Genomic DNA, 22,592 nt, shown 5'->3' with positions numbered 1-22,592 from the left:
GGGCTTTGAAGAACGATTTGATTTTATTATTTACCTGGAATTGAAGCATTTGAGAGAAGAAAGGCGGGCAGACGGAATAATCTGCAGTGAAGGCATAGCAGGTAAATATCAAGTAAATGAAATATACCCGTGATTGAATCAAATGATTATAATCAAATGAGAATTTATAGCACTCTGTGAAGTTTCCAGAGTGTTTTCATACTCTAAAATCCACCCACCTCTGCCTAAAGGCAATGCAAGTACAAGATTATCTGCCAGGAATCTGTTACAAAGAATAACATGGTCATCAAAAAGACTACCGACATTTTTTAAAAGACAGGCCCGCAACCCTCCAGAAATAAAGCATGTCCACCCTAAAGTACAAGTTAAACGATTAATATTGGCTCGGCAAAGATGTGGATCCTGTTCATTCTGGTGTAGCAGCTTGCTGTGAACATGTGGACACTGGAAGAATGGATTTGAACGCTTTCCTCTCTCTCTCCCATCACCATTTTACCACAGTACATGAACATCAGAATAATGCCACTGTTAGTCTGGACAGCTGACTGACAGGTCCAACTGACTGGGCACCTGTCGAACTCCTGGACCAATGTCCTAAAATGTGTAATAAGAACACCCTGCCCTGCTTCCTGGCCCCAGCACCACCACTCTCTAACCACCTGTCTCCCCAGATCGGTGCCTCGGCCACGAACCCATGGAAGGAACAGCTTGTTGGCACCAGCTCCTCTCCCAGCACCACTCTCCTGCCCACCAGGACCTTGCAGTGCCCCCCCCCACCAACTTAACCCCTGGTGAACATCACACCAATGTTGACCTGGATGATATGACTTGTTTCTCATTCTTGGCATTTTCCACATTTTTCTTTAATGAGTATTTCTTACACAGAATCAGAGGAAAAAATAAACTATGTAATTATTTTCCCCTCTAATTCCAAAAGTAACATATGTTCACTATTTAACAGAACTCCATTAGTACAGAAATATATAATAGACACAGAGTTCCCCATAAACCCATCCGCCTGCAGCAACCGCTATTCATGTTGTAAATTCCTTCAGATTTTTTTCTATGATCTTAACCACATAGCATATTTATATGTTTTAATTTACCGAGTTGAGTGTTCTCTAGGATAGGCCCTCTGCTACAGAGATCAGCAAAACACTATCATAATAACAATAATTTGTAAAATGACCACTTTAAACACTTACTACCAAAGGAATGTGATACATTTAAATAACAATGGTATTAAGAAATTAAGACACACTCTCAAGTGAAATGCTACAGAGAGGGGAACTGAAGCTCTAGCCCTAGATGGAAGTCAGCGGGGGGTAAACGAAAGAGACAGCGTTGGAACCCAGGGCCGTGCAGCTAAAAAACGTGCACATCCGTGAGTCCAGTGGAAGCTACTGCTATGGGGCCTGCCCAGCCTCTGCCGGCAACAGGCTCCCACTGCCCACTGGTCCCTTCCATCAGCTGTGACTCTGACCTAGTCAAGTTTGCCCTGATCTCCCCTCTCCAGGACCTTCTTTGGCAGAAACTCTGAAATGTTTCTGCCAAAGTACCTCCCTTAACCAAACACCCCTCTACCTAGGCTAGGCAACTTAATCCTGAGTGACTGCTCCAAAATATCCTTTTCTACCTTTCTAATGTGCCATGAACAGGGGGGCTTAACCTCAGAAAAGTAGTATTTTTAGAATTCAGCTCAAAATACTTTCCCATACATAATTGCATTTTCTCTCAACATTGCTGAGAGGTATGGAGAAATATGTTGATTTCCTCGCCTCATTCTACAGATGATGGCAACAGGGCATAGATACATCGCAAATAGGTATAGTTTTAGGGCAGCCAAAGAATTTTGAAGGAGGAAGGCAGAGAATGTTAGCAATTTCTTGTGACCCCAATGTTCCTTTTGCCAGACTGTTCTGCCACCTGTTCTTTACTAGGCCCATGCCATTCATATCAATATCAAACTCTTCCCATTCATATCCATGGGGTCATGTCCTCCTCAAAGAAATCCCCCTACTAACTGGTTACTTTGGTAGGTTTATTTGCAAATTCACAGTTCACTGCTGTGGACTTCAACGTCAACGTATGATCCAATCAATGCTGATGAGCCTCACCATGTCTTACTTCCGAGCCTCCAGTGGCCACCACCCACATTCATATCAGTTGACCACATTTGCGGCCACACCTTGAAACTCGTCACTTGAAATCTCGCCACCTCTAATCTCAGATGCTTCCTCTCCTGTGCATAACCACAGCCTCCTGTCCCGCCACCTCTCCTACGTGTGCACAGCCTCTGAGCAACACGTGTCATGACCTGCCAGCCCCTCCAGCTTCACCTTGTCCCTGTCCCTACCTAGACTGGTGCAAGCATGCACTCACTAGTACCTTGGTGTCTCAGGTCCCAAGCCTTGACATTGTCAAAATATGGATAAACCAATAATCCCCTGGCAGAAAAAAATATATATATCACATAATAATGCCAGTGGGTTCCCCCAAAAGTAACATTCTCCACCTTGTACAAAAATTAATTCAAAACAGATCATAGACTTAAATGTAAAACATAAAACCAGAAACCTTTCAGAACAAAACACAGACGAAAATCTTCAGGATCCAGGGCTAGGCAATGAGTTCTTAGACTTGACACGAAAAGTACAATGCACAAAAAGGAAAATTAATCCATTGGATCTCATCAAAATTTAAAACTTTTACTCTGTGGAAGCCCATGTGAGGAAGATGGAAAGATAGGCTACAGACAAGGAGAATATATTTGCAAACCACATATCTGACAAGGGACTCATATCTAAAATAAAGAACTCCCAAAACTCAACAGTAAAAATATAAATAATCCAACAAAAAAGGGACAACAGACATGAAAAGACATTTCACTGAAGAGAATATACAGATGGCAAATAAGCACATGAAAAGATGTTCCACATCATTAGTCATTAGGGAAATGAAATTTAAAACCACATGGGATATCACCACACACCTATCAGAATGGCTAAAACAAACAACAGTGATACCACCAAATGCTGGTGAGGATGAAGAGAACCTAGATTGCAAGTGAGAATGTAAAATGGTACAGCTGCTCTGAAGAACACTTGAGCAGTTAAAAAAAAAAAAAAAAAAAAAAAAAAAAACTGAAGGCACAACTACCATTCGACCCAGCAATGCATTTATCCCACTGAAATGAAAACTTATGTTCACACAAAAACCTGTATATAAATGGTCATAGCAGCTTTATTTGTAATAGCCAAAAACTAGAATCAACCCAGATACCCTTGAACAGGTGAATGGGTAAATACACTGTGGCACATACACACTAGGGAACCACTCAACAATCAAAGGAACAAACTACTGATACACACACAACCTGGATGAATCTCCAGGGAATTACGATGAATGGGAAAAGGCCAATCCCAAAAGGTTACATACAGTATGATTTCACTGGATAACATGTTTGAAACGACAACATTTTAGAAACAGAGAATAACTAATGGTTGCTCAGAGTTAGGGGTAAAGTCAGGAGAAGCAGGACAGCATTGGGTATGGTTATAAAAGGGCAACCCTGGGGATCCCTGTGGTGTTGGAACTGTTTTGTATCATTACGGTGTGGATACACAAACCTACACAGGTGATAACATTGTACAGAACTTAATAAAACACACACACACATACACACACTCATTCACAAATGAGTACAAGTAGAACTGGGGAAATCTGAGTAAGATCAGTGGATTATATCAACATTAATATCCTCATTATGATATTATACTACAGCTTTGCAAAATGTAACCACTGGGGGGAAGTGGGCAAAGTGTACAAAGGATCTTCGTATTATTTCTTACAATTGCATGTGAATCTACAATTATCTCAATAAAAATTTCAATTAAAAGAAGAAAGTAATGTTCTCCAACTTCTCTCAGGCCCTCCTTCCACTGCTCAGCAATTCTTTTACTCACCCCCATCAGTCCATATCCCATTCCCCTACAGTGTCTCTACTAAGCTTGCTCTATTTTTCAAAAGCCCATAAGCCACCTCAGCTCACATGGCCTTACTTCTCATCTGAAGAAAGGAATCACTATGCCCTCCCTGGGCCCTCTACCTGGACCCTTCTCCTGCCATTATGCATCAGAGTAAAAGAAGCCCTACTCCTTTTAAAGTCTCTTCCTGGTTCTATTCCATCATATATATCCTCAATTACATATATTTTCTCCCCTATTAACCAAATGGCCAACTCTCTCCCCTGTCCTAAAATAAGTCTTCCTTTAACTTTTTATGCCCTTTAAGATAGTACTTCATGGCTCTTCCTGTACATGGCAAATCTGGGCTATGATAATGTTCCCTCTCCGTACACAGGGGGCATAAACTGAATAATGTAGCTCATCTCCTGAACCCAAACTTTGTAAGGACTGTTCCAAATGTCAGTCTCATTCCCTCCTCATTTGTTTCTTTTACCAACTCTAAAAATGTGGCCCTGTCCTCTTGGACCCAGGCTGTAGCTTAGCCCAGTGGCTCTCAAACCTGGCTGATCACCCAAATTACTCAGGGAGCTTTTAAAAACACAGATTCCCAGACCACACTCTCAGAGATTCTGATTCAACTGGTTTGAGTCTGTTTTTGTTATGTCTCTTGTTTTAAGCTTCTCAAGTGCTTCTGCTGATGATGGTCAGACTTGGGAACCACTGATGGGTTCTCAAGTGCCTTTTTTCTTAAAAAGGCAATCTTTTTACTCTCCCACAAATACAGACACTCCATTTAAAATCCATGCCCATTTCACCACAATAAACATGAGCCTGCGCATATTCCCCATTCTCATCCCTTCTCTGCTGATGAGCCCCCAAACTACCCCTGCAACTCCAACTTGCCTGAGCTCCAAGCAGGAATTTCCAAACACCACAGATCACCCTCATCTGGATGGCCACCCAGTACACCTCCGGCACATAACAAAATTCAACTCCTCATTCCTCTCCTCTCTACAAACTGCTTCTCTTGTCCCCACTCCCCATCCATTTGATAGTCCCATCGTCCTCCCCATCACCCAGAAGCAGAACCCTGGAATCATCTTCAACTCTATCTTCTCTTTCATAAATCGCATCTGGTCAGCTAATTCTGTTGGTTCGACCTCTGAAACTTCTCTGCCAGCACCATCAGTACCGTAGTTTAGGCTCAGCCTCTCCCACTGGCCTACTGCAATAGTCATCTAAGTTCTCTTCACGTCTTCAGAGTTGGCTTTGTCAAACCCAGGCTGAGTCACATGACCTCTCCTGAAAACATGCAATGGCTTCCCTCTGTCCCCAGGATGAGCACCGGACACCATGGCATAGCACTCGAGGCCCTCCACAATGCAGTGCCAGCCCACATTTCTAGGTTCATCTGCCATCCCCCTCCAGGATACACCCTCATTTCCAAGGGCACCAGAGCTGGGTCCTTTCAGGACTCTGTGCCTTTATCATGCTGCTCCCTTAGGCCTGAATGCCCTTCCCCTTCTCTCTCTCCCCACAGTAGCCAACGTGAACCTAGGCTTCAGAAATCCCTTGAAGTTATATGCAACAATTCTATAACTGTGCACAAGCATGCATTTTTTTGGAGAAGAGATCCACAATTTTCTATAGATTCTCAAAGGGGTTCTGTAATCCAAAGTAAGTTTAAAAGCAAAAAAAATTTTTTTTAATTAAAAAAAACAAAAAACACTAAGTGGCCTTTTCCCATTGAAAGCTAGTTCACCTACATCTGCCTCAGACTCTGACTCTTCCAGCCTTTTGCATTTTCAAATATAGACATGCGCATTCCCCAATCATAAACAATCATACATTCTACTGCCCTACCACTGAGCCGTATGTATCTCTAGTACAGAATATACTTCCTTCCATGTCAATATTGTAGTTAGTTGTCTTAACTGGCTTGTTGTATCAAGCTGACTTTCAAATGTCAACTCTACGACTTATTTACTGTGGCCTTGAGCAAGTAACTTGACCTTGGTGGGCCTCAGCTTCCTCAGCTATAAAACAGGAATGGTCAGGGTAACCTACATCATTGGGTTGTTCTGAGGAATAAACAAGACAACGCATTCTAAAGCAATGAGAAAGTGCCTAGCACACAGTAAGTGGTCAAACAGGTCAGCTTTCTTAATTATTTTACATCTGTAGTCCCCACTCACAGTCGAAGCACAGTACAGGCCCTCACTGAATGACTCACGAATCCATGTCTTCCCGAATCCCAGTGCTCATCCATTGCCACAGAAAGCTGTTGAAAAGCGATAAGTTTCCAACTTGGTAATAATTTAACATTCTCTCTCTTATTTTTTTTTTCTCCCTTATGACCAGTTCTTGAGCCATCCTAATTAGCTATTTTTTACCTGGATTGCACAAGGGCTCACACCTTGCGCATAAACCTTTGTAGGTCAGACCCCCACTACGTTAAACTTCCCAGTCCAAACTCTGATGACGTTGGCTTTGCCATTCTCACAGGAACCAAACTATTTCAAAATCCCCCATTACTCATGTGTTCTGAGGATCCCAGAATTAACCCTTGTTCTGCTGCTGTGCCTATGTGGGTAGAAATCCTTCCTACCTCTTGAACTAACATTTGCCAACACACAGAGCAAAAACCAGTATTTCTTCCTTCTCAGTCTAGGAAGACCATTAAATATACCAACACACCTTTCTCTCTCTCTCTCTCTCTCTCTCTCTCTCTCTCTCTCTCTCTCTCTCTCTCTCTCTTTTTTCTGTTTTCTCCCTTCCTTTCTAGCCAGCTCCTCTCGGGACTCAGAGGTTTACCTACTCACCTCTCTTTAAATAATAACTCACACATGCATATATTCAGCATACATCACTGATACCTTCTCTGTCCAGCAAGACAGGGTGGGGCCCCTGCCTTACAGAGCTTCTAGCCTGTTCTAACGGCACAGCACTTTGTCCTTCACATTTCTAGCAAATTCACTTGAAATAATATCCCAAATCACAGGCAAGACAGAAAGAGGAAATCAAAGATGCCACATGACGTTCAGATAGAGAACTGGGAAGAACAAGTTCAACTCAGGCCCCAAGGCTCACTCTCCCAAGGCCTGGAGATCCTACAAGGCTCAGACTCTACAGCCATTTCCACATCAGGGCTTCTGGGGCCTCCACAGAGGTATATCACCTTCCTGGTCCCCATAGTAATGATGTGAAAGTACCCTGTCTTACAAAGGGACGACTCTGCATTGCCTTGACCAGTTCTTCAGAGCAGGAGGAGCATGGGGACCTCAGATGTCAGCCACTTTGCCTGCACTGATTAACTGGCGCACACTTGTGCCTGCTTGTGTGCGCTCCTTCTGATGTCCCCTTGTCAGTTCTGCCACCACCTCACTGAAGCAGCCCCCTCTCTCCTCTATCTTGTACTTCTATGAAGTAAGCAAAAGAGGCAAGTCTGACTCCTGTGCTCCCCTGGCTGGGAGGGCTCAGGTCAGCAATTGGGGAAGACCAGCCAGGGAGGACTGGCCCAGAGATACCTTCCTCCTCTTCTTTTCTATGCCTCACAACTCAGCTCTCTAGGGCTGACCAGTAGGCCTGGCAACCCAGCAAGAAAGTGGGGGCACCCCTGGAGCTCTCCTAAGCAAGGACCCTGAAGATATCTGCTCATAAAAGGAGAAAGCAATTGTCCAGCAATTGCTCTGCCCAAGCTGCCTGTAGGATCCTAGGGCACCAGAATCTTCCAGACATCTTTCTGGCCACCACCAAGGCCAGCCTTATGATCTAGGATCCTCCCCGCTGCGATATTTGAGAAGCTTTCTTCCTGCCAGCATTGGGCCAGGTGCCCTGGACACTGGTGGCCAAGAACAGGCTTCAAAAGGCTAAGTGGAAGGTGAACATCTTCAAAGGGGTCTCAGACTTCCCAGAAAGCTCTGGCACACAGCCCTAACCTCAGGTCAGTGCTTCCTGCAAATGAACTTGTGATGGCTCCATGAGGGCAGGGACTGTCTGTCTGGCTCCCTGCTGTATCCCTGACAACCCCTAGTACGGGGCTGGAATACAGGCGGTACTCTCAATGCTGACTTGTTGAATTCACTTATAATGACCTCCAGAAGGAATGAAAGCACAGTGGAAAGAGTCCGGGTTTGGGAGTCAGACAGAGCTGGTTTTGAAAGCATCCAGCTATATACCATTTATACTGGTCATGCACAAGCCACTTTATCCCTTTTAGACTCAGTTTCCTCATCTATAAAGTGGGAATCACAATACCCACCTCAAAATGATGTTGTGAGCATGAGACGGAAGTTTTATGTAAAGCCTTTAACCCAGCTATTGGCAGAGAGCACTTCTTTATTTTCACTTCAGAAACACTGATTAACTCTCACTGTATGCCAGACACTGTTCAAACGTGGTAGGGGGATCCCAAACCACAAGTTCATTTAATTCTTATAACAATCCTGTGAAGGAAGATCTATCTAAATCTCTCTTGCAGTTGAAGAAATGGAGGCACAGAGAGGAAAAGCAACTTGCCCGGAGTCTGATGTCTAGAAGAGGTAGGGCCAGGCTTCATATCAATTCCAAAGTTCAAAATTTAAGGTGCTACACTGCGTGTCTCTGAGGCAAGCAGCCAGTGAATGTTAGCTCCGGTCCCCAGCTTGATTATGAGAGATATTTGACCACACTGCCTGACTAGGGTTTTCAAGTGCAACAGAAAACACATCCAGACATTCCCATGATTCACTGTTTTGTTCTGTCTTGTTTTAAGCTGTGACCTGCTCCTGTGAAATTCAATTCCAGACAACTCTGCTGATCAAGAACATCTCTGCCATCTTGTCCTCCTGCTGTCTTCTCCACAGCTATCTACCAGAGAAAGAGACACACGGCTATGTAAAAATAAGAAAAAGAAAGGAAAAAGAAAACACAGAGAAGAGAGGGAGTGAGCTTGCAACCTCTTAAGAACAGTCAAAGAAGTCTCATCCACCTTCTAATAATCCCTAAGAACAACTGCCTACCCATAGGGTACTGCAGGCAGAAATAATCTGTCCACATGGAGACCAACCACATAAAGGCTCAGCCTCTCCACCGACCCAGGTAGCATAGGGAAAATTAAGCCATCTTTTCTAATGGCCCAAACCTCAATGTAAAGAGAGCTTTCCATTTTCCCCCTCTGTAAGATTGCATTTGCCCTACTGTCAACCACGGAGGAGATTTCAATACCAAAATAAATCAGCACTGCACTTGACTTTGCTTCTCCAAGGGTTCAGGATTAGTGACATCACAATACTCTACAGATGCTCAGAAATGCCAGAATAACCCCCTCAAGTCAAAAACTTGGTATCTCACTAGAAGGCATTAAATTATTTTGATTTTACTCCATGGAATCCAAAACGCTTTCAATGTTTTCATGTCCAAAATGCTTAAGAGAAAAAGCATGCTCTTAGGACCTTCAGAAACCTCAACTCCTGGTCTGGTTTGTATCCTGATCCACGTGTGGTAAGATGGGGAACAGGCCGGAAGCCAAGGAACAGTAGCTCTGGTCCCACACTGCTCACATGACTCAATTCCCGAGTGGCTGGGGCCTCACTGTGGAGGCTCCCAAATCAACCTTCTCTCGCCCTCAAAGTTACAGGCAGGTCCCACGCAGCTCTCAGGTACCTGGGCTAGCTTCTCTGAAGGGATCCAGTCTCCATTTCCCATAGCCCTGAGAACCACCATGTTTCCCTTCCAAAGCAGCAGTAGAAGCAAAGCCCCTCCACGCTGGCCAAAGAGAGGGAGTTGAAGGGGATGTTTTCTCCCCAAGGCAGTGGCCTAGACATGGGGGTGGCTTCAGGGTCACTGCAGCAAATCCATCTCTTGCACCCCTAACCAGGACACGTGACCTTGCAGTTGTAATTCCTAATGCTACTCGCTCAAAACGACTGCCCAATTTTAAATCAGGTTGGTCACCAACACAGTCAATAAATGTAACGTGGATTTCAGGAGAAAAAGAATCCATGCGTCAAGAACACACGCTCTCAGGAAGCACTCAGAATCTGATTACTTTCAGTATTAAAGACATGCTCCACAACCAGCGCCACATTTGTCAACAGACTGATCACTCTTACTGAAGTACAAGTCACAAAATCCAGCATCATACAATATATACGCCCCAAGGACCACGGATATCATCTACTTTACCCTCGTTTTGTACAGGGAAGAAAACTCAGACACACACCAAGGGTAGGACTGTTCAAGTTCACTGTGGGTAGACAGCTCAAATCCAAAGCTTCTCACAATTCTTTTTCCTAGTCTGCTGCCTTTGACCCCAATTACCAACAAGAGTTCTTTCACAAATTATTTTCACAAAAAAATTAGTTCAATCTACCACGGCTGCCACCGAAAAAGTAAAATCAATGGAAAAAAACAAAACTGGAGTTGAAAAGAATAACTCTGGCTTTGAATTATGTTCTTATTCCTAGCCCAAAAACCTGCTTCCTAAAGGGACAGCTCCTGTCCCAGTATTCCCAGTGAGAAATGAAAAGCAGTAGTTCTTCCCAACCAGCATGTCCAACACTAGGCCAGTATCTTAGATTAAAACAATTTCTGGGTAAACAAATGGGTGTTGGTACAAGGTAGAATGGCCCGAAGCCACCTTCACTACTCCTAATAAAATCAGCTTCAAAGAAGGCTCAAAGATTAAAGTGCTTTTCTCTGCCTTTAAAATGGGGAAGTTGTATTTTTAGGTATGAAAACAAGACCCTGAAAGCAAATAGCCAGGCTAAGGAAGGGAAGCCCAGGAAAGATACAAGCACACAGAAAATCGAAGACCCTGAAACTTTCTACCCACAGCAGCTGAGATGTTTCATCTTGAGTCCATTTCACCAGACACGAAGAAGCTTCTTTGGCTACGAAGGATCACGTGAGAACATAAAACAAATACTGAAGGTTTACGTTCTCTCTCTCTCCTGTGTGTGTGACACCGACTGGCCAAGAGAGAGAGACTCTAATGCTGCAGAAAGCAAAATTTTCCTTGTTTCCATTACATCATCCAAATTGGAGAGGGGTAGGGCAGGGTGGGGGGCACAGCTGGTGGCAGCTTTCTCCTCAGCAGTGGGTGCTAGTTTGAGCTGCAGCCTCCTACGGCTCCTGATAGAGGAGGTGCGGTATTAAAGGTACAACACCCTATTATGGAAAAGCTTTCAAATTATTTAGAAATAGATCACTCCCATGATAAGTTAACAACCTCCGGTAGGCTGCTGAGCCAGTTCTCTTTGAGTTTAGGTTATTTGTTTGCATCTCTTTAGACTCAGCCACAGTGCAAACTGTCAACTTAACGTGCCCAATTAGACAAGCAGAATGTATATGCAACCACCTGCCATCTGCTTCCCAAAAGGTAAGCGGGCAGAAGGTACAGGTCAGCAGCTGGAAGCCTTTACAGCAGGTGCAGGGAAGGTCCAAACCCAGTGTGCAAGCCCCAGACTAGTGGATGGGTGCTTGCTGCCACCTTTGGCATCCCCAGCCATCTGGTCAACTGGTCTCACCCTCTTGCATGCTCTTGGAGTTTTGAATGCACTGTGAGGGGTCCCCTTGTGGAAAGGGAGACTGGTCAGAGTAGCCTGGGGGTCAGTGCCTTGTCTGGCCTTTCAACTGCAAATTGGCAACAACGCAGCAAACTGGTGGTTCAAAGGTCTGATCAAGTCCCTGGGCATGTTTTATATGGCCTATACAGGGTTGTGTTTTAAAAAAAAAAAAAAAAAAAAGCTGGCTTTTAAAACTGAGTACATTTCATATATAAACATCTATCTTGCTAGATTTGGCAGCACAAGGCCCCATTTCTACGGGGCTCCAGTCAGTTATCTGGAGCTAAGCAGCAGCACTTTCTTTTGATGGGGCGTGCATTCAGAAGAATTAGTCCCCACGTTTGGTGTCTGCATATGCCACTGCAACTACCTCTATTCCCATCTGGTCCTCGAGAGCTTTGGATATGAAGAAGAAGAAGAAACTTCAGGGAATGATTTCCCAGTGGTCCTTTAGTGACTCTCCTCTTCAGTTGAGATTCAGTCCCTTGGATGGCCAACTAAAATTGTACAAAGATCATTCAACCCAATACAAGCAATGGATCTCAGTAGAAGGCTAGCTACGTTGACCCTTACCACAAAAGCAGGTTGCAGCATTTCAAAGGAGCATTTCAAATCACTTACCATACATCTTGCCTTCATCTGATAAGATGATTTTCCTCCTCCCACATGGTGGATAGATAGCCAAGGCTTCCTGAAAGCTCTGCTCAATGTCGGGGCTCCAGACCCCTTCTGCATCATTGTCAATGGGCTTATCTGCAGAGTCACTCATCCTTTCCATGTTTTCGGCAGGGCTCTCACTGCCGCTCCAGCTGCTGGGCTCAATTTTGGCGGTTGGATTTTCCAAGCCGAAGCCTGGAGCCTTTTCAAGAAAATAAACCTAAGAGAGAAATCAAAAGATAGTATGATAAGGACACGGTAACCATCAACATACTGCTCTTGCTGGTTCTCCTGCAGACTTTTCAGTCACCAGCTTTGCTTGGAGAATAACTCCTAGGAGAGAATATGGAATTTTGAGATCCAAGTGTCTTCTGTTCCTATGTATCACGTTAGGAACAGAAAGAAAACAACAGGCAGAAGCTGGATAATCTTCACAGATGATAGGAAATTTTCATCTGAGAATAGTACTCACTCTGAATTGCAAGTTCACAATGAATCATGCAAAATTTGCTAAGTACCTACTATCTACCAGGAGCACTTTGCTCGATGATAATCAAATCTCCAGAGCAGAACAAGTTGTTTAAAAGAAAATAAAGTAAAACAAAAGGCATCTACCTTACTGTGGCAATTAGCATGATAACTCTAAAATGTCAAACCATCCCAGAATTTGTCACTGGGGTCGCCAAGATGCAAGATGGCGGCAGAATGGCAGACAGAAGGAGGCAGATTATTTTATCACAAATACTCATTCTACAAACAGCAATGCCAGCAAACCTGGACCTGCTACTATACAGCATTTATCCGCAGGGCTTTTTACACTGTACAAGTCAGGTCACTTTGCCACTCTCAGCTTCTAGATTGTCACCCTGAAGCTGGAACCAAGTTGTCCCCAATTCCTGCCTTCCCTGCAACAACTACAAGTGGCCAGCACATCTGAAGAAATGTTTCACACCCACATGAGGCACTTCATCTGGTAGCCTCCTTGGAATTCCTGATCACAGGAAAACTGTGGGGGAGGCTTTCGTTTATTTTTCTGTAGCACTAAAGATTACAGAACCAAAAGAAATCTTTCTCAAAGATTTATTCCCCTTAAATTATGCATGTAACCTATGGTCATAAAGGGATAAGCATTCCAAACAAATGTCAAACTGGCACAAACACCAATGTGAAAATGATCTAATCCAGTACCCCTTGCTGTCTGCACACTAACATATCAATACGCCTTTGTTGAAAAGGCATCAGATCATTCATTCAAAGCCTTCCCCAAAAAGGGGATAAGAATTCCTCCTGGGGATTGATCAGAAGAGGGGAGGAGCAGGGCCTGAGTAGGGAGAGCTTAGCACGACCACCATTCCACCCCCTTCCGCCGCCCTCAAGTGCATGCAACATTACAACAAAGGCGGCCAGGAGGGAAGCAGATGCGGGCAGCCCTACTAGGTACCAGGCACTGCTCTGTATCCCAGGGCAGTCACCTCTGAGAGCCGGCACCTTGGAGAGCCAGCCCTTTCCTTCTCTCTCCCAACTGAACCCTTTCCCCCTGCCTTCCCCCACTGTGTATATCTACAGATCCCAGGTGCAGAAAGTCTGAGGCACAGGAACATTACACAATAAATGGTATAACCAACCGGTGCTTTTGGCTCCGTATCCTGACAGCTTTTTAGATTTGGCAGCACCTGGATAAAGGAAACACTCAGGTTATCTGCCTTTGAACGCTGCCACTGATCCATCTTTCAAAGAACTTGTCAGCAAAATATTTACTACTTCTTACCAACACATGTACACTGACACAGGACTTTAAAAACTGCCAAATGTTAAAGATATAAATTATGCCACAAGAAAGGGTTTTGTGACTGACCCCCAGATGAACTCTACAATGCCTGCAGTGTGGGCCTTTGAATTCTCAAATTATTACATTTTTTTTCTTGGTTGGGATCTAAGAGTCTTATAAAATCCAAGCTGAACTGCACACTACCCTAGAGTCTAGCTCCAAAGAGGTTTATTAGAGAAATTGTAAGAATACGTGTGAACTCTTTGAGTAGTGACTAGCCGTTCACCTTCTCCCTCTCCACCTTACCCCAAAACTAAACAAAACAAAACAAAACACACAAAACCAGACACATACAGAAACACAGGCCAGTTCCTCAGCTCCAGGCAGCTCACAGCAGTAAGACTTCACTCCAGAGAGCCACATTTTAAGATTAAACTGTGTCCAGCGCTCAACCACTATGGTAGAGGGATGGAATCCAGGGGACCAGGGGAACTTTATTTGACTAAAAAAAAATTACCATATAATTGAAAGCCTCAGAGTCTCCAGACCAAAACACAACAACCCTAATTCAATAGCTGAGGTCCCCTCGGACACATCTCATTAACTGGTCATTCAGTCTATGCATGAACATCACCAATAACAATAACAAAGAACCCATTACCTTCCCAGTATCACCTCCTTTGTACTAACAAGTTGAAATTCTTCCATCTATTAGGCTAAAACCCATCTCCTTGTTAACTTCTAATCATTCAGCCTTGAGGTCTATCCATGCCTTGGGGAAGCAAATCTCCCCCAAGACACCCATTTAGGTATGACCAGAGCAGCCCACAGTCTCCTGACCGTGTTCAAGACTAGACACAATTCACATCATCCCTCTTGCCCAGCCCAGTTTGTCACAACCTTCAATAAATGACACTCAGAGGTGGACTTAGGATCCATAAAACTTCTAAGCTCCCACTCTCCAAGTGCTGTTCCTGAATCCCGACTCTTGATCAATTGGGTTAGCAGCTAAAATCAGGAATTTATATCTATTCTATTAAATTCCATTATTTTTAGCCTTAGCCAGTGGCTCAAAACTGGTAAGATCTTTCTGAATCAAAACTGCCAAGCTTAATGTCCTCAGACACCAAACAACTTCTGAAGGTGTTACACACAGGGAGGGTGTCAGACCTGTTTTGTAGACGTTCCAAAGAAGATTATGGCTCAACATAAGGAAAAATTTCCTGTTAGTTCAACAAGTGGTAGATGGCCTTATAAGACAGGCAGCAGAGTCTTGCAGACAACCCCTTCAAGTTACCTCTAAAGCTAAGGGTCACAACTCGTTGGTTGTTGGGGAATGCAATATTAACTAGCATCAACTGATCCATCCACTTAGGAAGCACAGGCGCTGCTCTAAATGCTCCCATGTTTTTATTCATTTATTGCAAAGGGAAGAAGAACTCCGTGTCCAGGCTCTTGCATTTGGTGAACTGGAGCTCAGCAGGATGGAATTACCTACTCTGGACAAGGGCCAGGACACAAGCCCCAGAAGCTACCAGATACATAATCCACAGACTTCTACAGGTCCTTGGTTTTACAACCCAATTGTAAGATGAGGCCCTGTATGGGTAGAGTTTCCAATCACAAGACTAGGACTGGCTGAGAAAAGCTCCCTGTACTGGATACCAAATTCCATCCCTCAGTTCCCTTCCAGCCCAGCTCAAAATTCACCTCATCCTGGAAACCATTCTTGTATCTAGTGGCTCTGAGAGAATCAGCCACACATTAGGAGCATCCTAAAAATGTGTGGAATTAGTTAACTACCACCCAATCTACCTGGGTTCTGAATGTACAATAACAAGCACCTGCTTATTACCAACAATAAGATCTAATCAAGTGATATACGCATAGAATATCTGTGCCTGCAGAGTTGACGTCCCCACCTCCTCATACATCCTTTGAGCAAGGGAGCCAACTTTCACTCACTTCAGTAAATGAAGAACACAGTAGTGTGGGGCAGGGGGGGTGGGGGTGGGGGGTAATGTGGGGGAGGGGGGGATGGTATTAAGGTTCAAACTGATCTGGATTCCAAACCTGTCTCACCCATTAGCCACGCAGCCCAGACTAGATTAGGTAATCTCTAGAGGCTCAGGTTTTAATTTATAAAATGAAAATAATAAATTAAATGCAATCCCAGTGCAGAAAAACCATTAAGTAGTGGAGGGACTCTACCCCATGGAGTTTCCATAAAGATTTAGTGAGATAATGAATGAAGGTGCTCTATCATCTGAAAAACCATGAACAGATGACGTTTTCAAGTCCATCATCCCTAGACAGTGGTATGGACCTTGTGATGCCCAAACACCTACTGATAATGGGATGGTAAAGAAATGAAGGAGCTTCCCTAATGGTTCCCTTTGGGAACTAAGTTTAAAGGATCCTCTTCCTTAAGGTCTTCAGATGCCTAAATGGAAAATTTAAATTGGTAACAAACGCCTGCACTTATAATGCACACAATCAATAGTTTTCATATTCTTCTGGGAAGTTTCATTGAGGGGAATAACCCTAAATCTAAATGAATGCCTAAAACAAAAAAGAGAAGGGAAAATGTTGTTGGTTGAAAATGTACTATATATCATGTAGCCCCCATGTGCCTCAGTTTCCATCATTAACACTTTTCTAAAACCTCCTTTTTTCCTGAAACTCTTCCCAGCCACACTGGAATAAACTCCAAAAAGAAATGTTACCAGTGACCCAAACATTCCTGCTAATAGCCACACTCCCTAAATGAATCATTCTTTCAGGATTACCCATTTACATTTCAAGACAGGTAACATGAGCACATTGGAATGACATCTTATGTGATGAAAATTATACATACATATATATGTGTGTGTGTGTGTGTATACACACACACACACACACACACACACACACATAGTATTCAACCAGTACATATTTTGATTTTAAAGTCTAGGGGAAGAAGGAGGTTAGATGGTCAATGCAGGTGCTTCTGACACCAACTCTATCCAAGGGACTTATGCACAAGGGGTATGGCACAGAACACAGGAATCGCTGCTCCCTTCATATTAATTCCTGTGGGTCTCTCATAATGTAAGCGTCTCACCCACTTACTGGTGATTTAAGAGCTCTTAAATAAAAGTATTAGTTTTAACTAACCCTCATGATTAGGGAAATGTCACTGAACGTGAGGATCTAAAAAAAAAAAATCCATAAAGCTTATTTTAGCCAATATCTTCATACTCTGTGAGGCAACAAGAAAAGAGATGGACTGCAAGTTAGGACTCTGCCTCTACCTGAGTAACCCTGGACCACACAGTACCCGCCATGTGCCTCAGTTTCCACCGTTAACACTGAAGGAAACCAACTTCATCATTCATCGCCTGTGTTTCCAAAGACTACCTATAAGAGATCTTAGATTAAGTTGGTTTGTTATCACTCCCCCCATCCACATCCCAATGTCCTTGAGGGCAAGGACTACTACAGTCACCATAGGTATCCCCTGTGCTAGCACAGTACTTGGCATAATAAATATTCAGAAAAAGAAAAAATGAACCAACAAGCAAATGATGTGAACATTCTTTGATAACAACATGACTGAACTTATCACCCAAGCTTTCCATGAGAAGGGTCAGAGTTTCACCTCCTTTCCCATTCCTCACCCTGACTCTGGCCAAGGTTCTAATGAATAATAAGAGCCCCAAAGGGAATCAGCAAACCAGGAAGATGTAAGAGGACAGACTTATGCCAAGCACAGTTTGGATAACCAAGAGTTAGCTGTCTGATTCAACCTCTTATTTATTAATCACGATTACAGACAACCAAGAGCCCTTTGTGTTAAAGGGACAAATATGGTTTGGGTCTTCTAGGACAGGGGTCCCCAACCCCCGGGCCACATACCAGTACCAGTCCACAGCCTGTTAGGAACTGGGCCGCAGAGCAGGAAGTGAGCAGCCGGCGAGAAAGCAAAGCTTCATCTTCCGCTCCCCATCGCTCCCCACCGCTCGCATTACCGACTGAACCATAACCGCCCCACCCCCGTCCGTGGAAAAACTGTCTTCCACGAAACTGGTCCCTAATGCCGAAAAGGTTGGGGATTGCTAACCTACAGGATCGTATTTAGTAACTGCACTGCCCGCACTGGGTATTATTCCTACCTTATGAGGTCCAGAGGCCTAAATAAGTTGACCGAAGTCATATATGCTTAATAGTCATTGCTCCAGATAGAATGCACATTCCATGGGAATACCGGACTCAAACTACATCCTCACTAGACAGTGTGCTGGAGGCTGGATTCGAAAGGGAGAGAATGTAGGCAGTGCTGAATTCTCAGCTCTGTCCACAACTGACACCATGAAGCACAGTCTAATTAATTCCTAATGAATAGTTATGATACTGACTCACCTCCCTGGGTACTTGGGAGGAATGTCAGACACTAATGATGGTTCATCGCTTTTGCATATGTAAATGGGGAGAGCTGTTATTTTCCTACCATTTCAGACACCAGCCAAACTTGCTAACAAGTGGCCTGAGAAATACAGGTGAGGATCGGCAGCCTGGTTTTGAAGGCAGTCTCCAGAGACGGAACGTCTGTCGTGTAGTCAGTATCAGCCAGTGAGCCTTAGTGTCATACACTCCAGTTGCCAATAGGTTCCCTCTAATTTCAGCAGGAAGGAGCAGATAATTACTCCTTCTCATTTTCGAAAATCACTTCTATATCAACAGGATCCATCAACAAGCCAATACCTCTTCACCAAGACCCCGATGCTGAGCACCCCATCAGAGGTCTTAGTGTTACCCTCCTGAGATTCCCTGATTAATTCTCCGCTCCATCAGCTCCAAGTACTTGCCCAGGTGACAGCTCGAGAAAGGCTCTGATTGATTTCATGCCATGCGGTTCTGTATTACCAGCCTTTGAGGGAATCACCTTCCCCATCCCCTTAATGAATGTGTTAGCCATTAAGAATAGAAATTCCTGTCTTTTCCTTTCCTCTTTACCACCACTAGGCAAGCTTAATCACTGCTCTCCTTCATCAGTAGGCTCCTTCAAAAAGACAAGGCCATACACTCAGGTCCAGGCAATCTATGCCATCTGACCATTCCAAGAGAAGACTTGCTATCAAGACAGTGCACCTGTAAGGGGAGCGTAAGCTGGATGACATGACCTGTAGCCCAAGTCATGGATCCCTGGAAGGTGGGTTGTTTAACCTTGGGAAACACGTTTCAAAGCCAGAAACAGAAGCTTCTTTAATGCTCTAAGAGGGAAAAAAGAAAAAAATGCCACAAGAGTTAGCAGTAAGTAGCATTTCAAAAGGAACATTCCTAAGCCCTTTCCCAGGAATAAGTCAAAGAAACCCCCCCAAACTAACTCCTCCATTCCAAAAGGTCTGTAGAGTGAACACACATTTCAAGTAGACTCCCCAATCCTAATGCTTAAACACAGAAAACAAATACCAGAAAAAAAATACTCCTTAGTCACTAAGTCATGGGTAATGTTACTTTCTTAGGTGGTGAGATTCACCAGACTATCATGATGCCTCAGCATTTTACATGACAATGAGTACAGATTAAAAATCAAAAGTAGACAGCTCATATATTATTTTACTTTTTTAAAAATTTATTTATTTTTGGCTGTCTTCGTTGCTGCGCGCAGGCTCTCCCCAGTTGCGGCAAGCGGGGCCCACTCTTCGTTGCAGTGCGCGGGCTTCTCATTGTGGTGGCTTCTTTTGTTGCAGAGCATGGGCTCTAGGTGTGCGGGCGTCAGTAGTTGTGGCACTTAGGCTCATAGTTGTGGCTCATGGGCTCTAGAGCTCAGGCTCAGTAGTTGTGGCACATGGGCTTAGTTGCTCCACGGCATGTGGGATCCTCCCGGACCAGGGCTTGAACCCGTGTACCCTGTGCTGGCAGGTGGATTCCTAACCACTGTGCCATCAGGGAAGCTCCAGTTTTACTTTTTTTATTTTTTATTTTTGGCCACACCGTGCGGCACGTAGGATCTTAGTTCCCCAACCAGGGATCAAACCTGTGCCCCCTAGAGTAGAAGCACGGAGTCTTAACTACTGGACCACCAGGGACATCCTGACAGTTCATATTTTAAAAGCTACCAACACATCAGATAAACACATATGCTGCGTTTGGTCAGACACTAAGACAAGCATTGCAAAAGAGTGTATCTCAGCCCCAGGCCAGAAGGAATGCCAAACAAATGGGCCTCATGCAATCAAGGTGCTGTTCCCTAGGTGGCAAGTCTGTAGGTCATGCCTGGGGCATCATCCTTCTTACAAAAGCTGGTGGAGACTCACTCAATGTTACACAGCTCATTGCTGGCCAACTTAATGATATGTTGTTGGCTCTGGACTGACTCCAAGTCCCAGCAGTTGACCTGCCCGGATGCAGCTCCTTTGGCTGATGTGGAATCCTAATTCTGCTGCATTAGGAGTGGCCCTCTCCACTCTACACAGAGAAACGGTCCTGGGTTGCCTTCTCCAGTTTCTACTATTTAGGATGCTTCCCCCATTCTGGCCATGCCTCCATCTACCCTGGATTATTACACAGCATGCTGGGTGAAAGCAGCAACAGGTAAATCCAGAGCTGACTTCTGCTTGGGTCATAAGCCAATCGACAAGGAAAACTGGAAAAAGATGGCATTTGAAAGTGCTGAAGTGTGAGGTCCAAGCTCTGCTCTGGGTCTTCAACTGGATACAGCGGCATTCAAATGCTCTCTAAAGACCTAATGGATCCATGTGACTATCATCATCACCATATCAGAGAATCCAAAATTTAGGCTCCAACGTGCCCAGAAGGAAAAAACTCCTCTTTCCTGCCAACTTAGGGTAACCAACTTAGGGTAACCAAAGCAGGATGACAAATTTTGTTCCTTTCCATCCTTTCAACCATCACAAATCATATGTTTACATTTTTGTGTGAGTGTTGGTCTGGCCCATCTTACTTTAAATACCCATTTCTAATGCGTCTGATCATAGAGATACTGATCCCATATCATACGTGAGTATTTTCTGAGTCCCAACACATGATCATAAAACTCCTTGGGAGCAGAAACAGAGCTTGTGTGACCTCTAGGACCGAGGGCAGTGGCATGTAGCATTAGGACACTGGATAAAAAAAGAGGGACAGACAGAACAGCAGGTAGAACTATCTGTTCCAGTCCCATAGTGATTCCACAGTTATCTTAGAGAAAGTGTATTCCAGGAGCTCTGGATAAACTGCTTTTATTGAATTATGCTTTTACGTGATACCATCAGCATACCCAGAAACATCCCATGAATTAGTCACTGGATGTGCTCCAAGAAGTTGAGTATGTCCTTCATCACATTACACAGATTGCTCTTTACAAAGGTCCCAATGGAAAGTTCGATAACCAACAAAACACCACGTGTTTTTCACCTCGTGTTCACCCAACTAGGCTTCCTCACTTGCTGCCAAAGAGCACTAAGCCCCACTGGCAGGCCCCTCAGAGAAAGCACGGCGGTTATATGGTCGGCAAGTTTGGTTTCATTCTCAAACCCACTTTTTTAGGTCCCTACCTCAATCCTCTTCTTTTTCTTCCTTCTTTCCCTGCTTTTTAATTTGTGCTCTTTTACAGCTTTGCAAGCTGCCTTAAATTCATTCTGAAACAGGACAAGGCAGAATCACAAAGGGGAAATGATTTCTGTTTTCTTTTTATTATCTGTTTCAATTCAATATGATAGAAGATTTATTGAAACCCCCCACCCCATGTCTCCCCACCCATGTGCCAGGCACTAGAGAGAGGAAATAAACATGCTCCTCTCCCTGCCCTCAAGGAGCACCCTTCCAGCAGGGAGACAGAGAAGTAGGTTAATTATCCTTCAAGACTTCAAGCCACTCGCTGGGAAGCCACTCTCACCATGTTCCTGCAGAAAGCACCTTCGCTCCGCAGGACAAATGAACCCTCTCACTCACTGCACAGGAATGATCTGTCTCTGTGGCTGTCAACCCTGTGAGTTTGTGAGATCTTTAAGGCTTAGGTCCATGCCTTTAATCATTTTCCTGTCCTTGGCATTTAATGAAGGTCTGGCACACAGTTAATGCTCCCCCAAAATAATGACCCAAAGGGTGCCTAAAATAATGAACCCACGGGTGAATAAATGAATGAACACGTGTATGAATATAATATGTCAAAAGAGGAATGAACTAAGTGCTGTTGGAGCACAGAAATAGGAGCTGATTCTGTCTCTCAGGTGAACAAGGGCCTCATGGGAGGTGATGCTTAGGCTGGTCTTGAAGTCTGAGTAGGACTTACGGGGCCAATTATGAGAAAGCTCAGGGAGGCCTGTGCAGAGATGGGTATCTGTGGAGGGGATGTGGTGAAGAAAAGACAAAGCAAGAAAACAAAAGGCAAACTAAGCCAGACCACAAGGGGCCACACACACAGCAACAGAAAGTTTGGGTTGTTTCATTCAAAGGCAACAAGAAAACGCCAGCAATATCAGGAGTATGCAAGCAACTCCTAAAGGGGTGTGTGCGTGTTACTGTATGTGTGTATTTGGGGGGATAAAGGATGAAGAACCGGCAATTTTATAAATTTGGAATCCAAATTGTTTAATCAAAAGCATTTTCAGGGCTTCCCTGGTGGCACAGTGGTTGAGAATCTGCCTGCCAATGCAGGGGACA

At 44.2% G+C, this 22,592-nt stretch overlaps 1 protein-coding gene across 9 annotated transcripts in view; it reads right to left on the bottom strand.

Annotated features, from left to right (window-relative positions):
* Positions 1 to 22,592, bottom strand: part of TEAD1 (TEA domain transcription factor 1) — a 266,377-nt gene that overhangs the window by 169,038 nt on the left and 74,747 nt on the right. For all 9 annotated transcript variants that reach the window (XM_060104071.1, XM_060104068.1, XM_060104069.1 and 6 more), the window contains one exon: positions 12,137 to 12,392. In XM_060104071.1, coding sequence (XP_059960054.1) covers positions 12,137 to 12,293 — 157 coding nt within the window. In that variant the 5' untranslated portion in view covers positions 12,294 to 12,392. The remainder of the gene's footprint in view (positions 1 to 12,136; positions 12,393 to 22,592) is intronic.

This window comes from Mesoplodon densirostris, chromosome 7 (assembly GCF_025265405.1).
Source record: "Mesoplodon densirostris isolate mMesDen1 chromosome 7, mMesDen1 primary haplotype, whole genome shotgun sequence".
Taxonomy (NCBI): Eukaryota; Metazoa; Chordata; class Mammalia; order Artiodactyla; family Ziphiidae; genus Mesoplodon; species Mesoplodon densirostris.
Note: the sequence above shows the minus strand (reverse complement) of the source record. Positions and strands in the feature narration are given on the sequence as shown.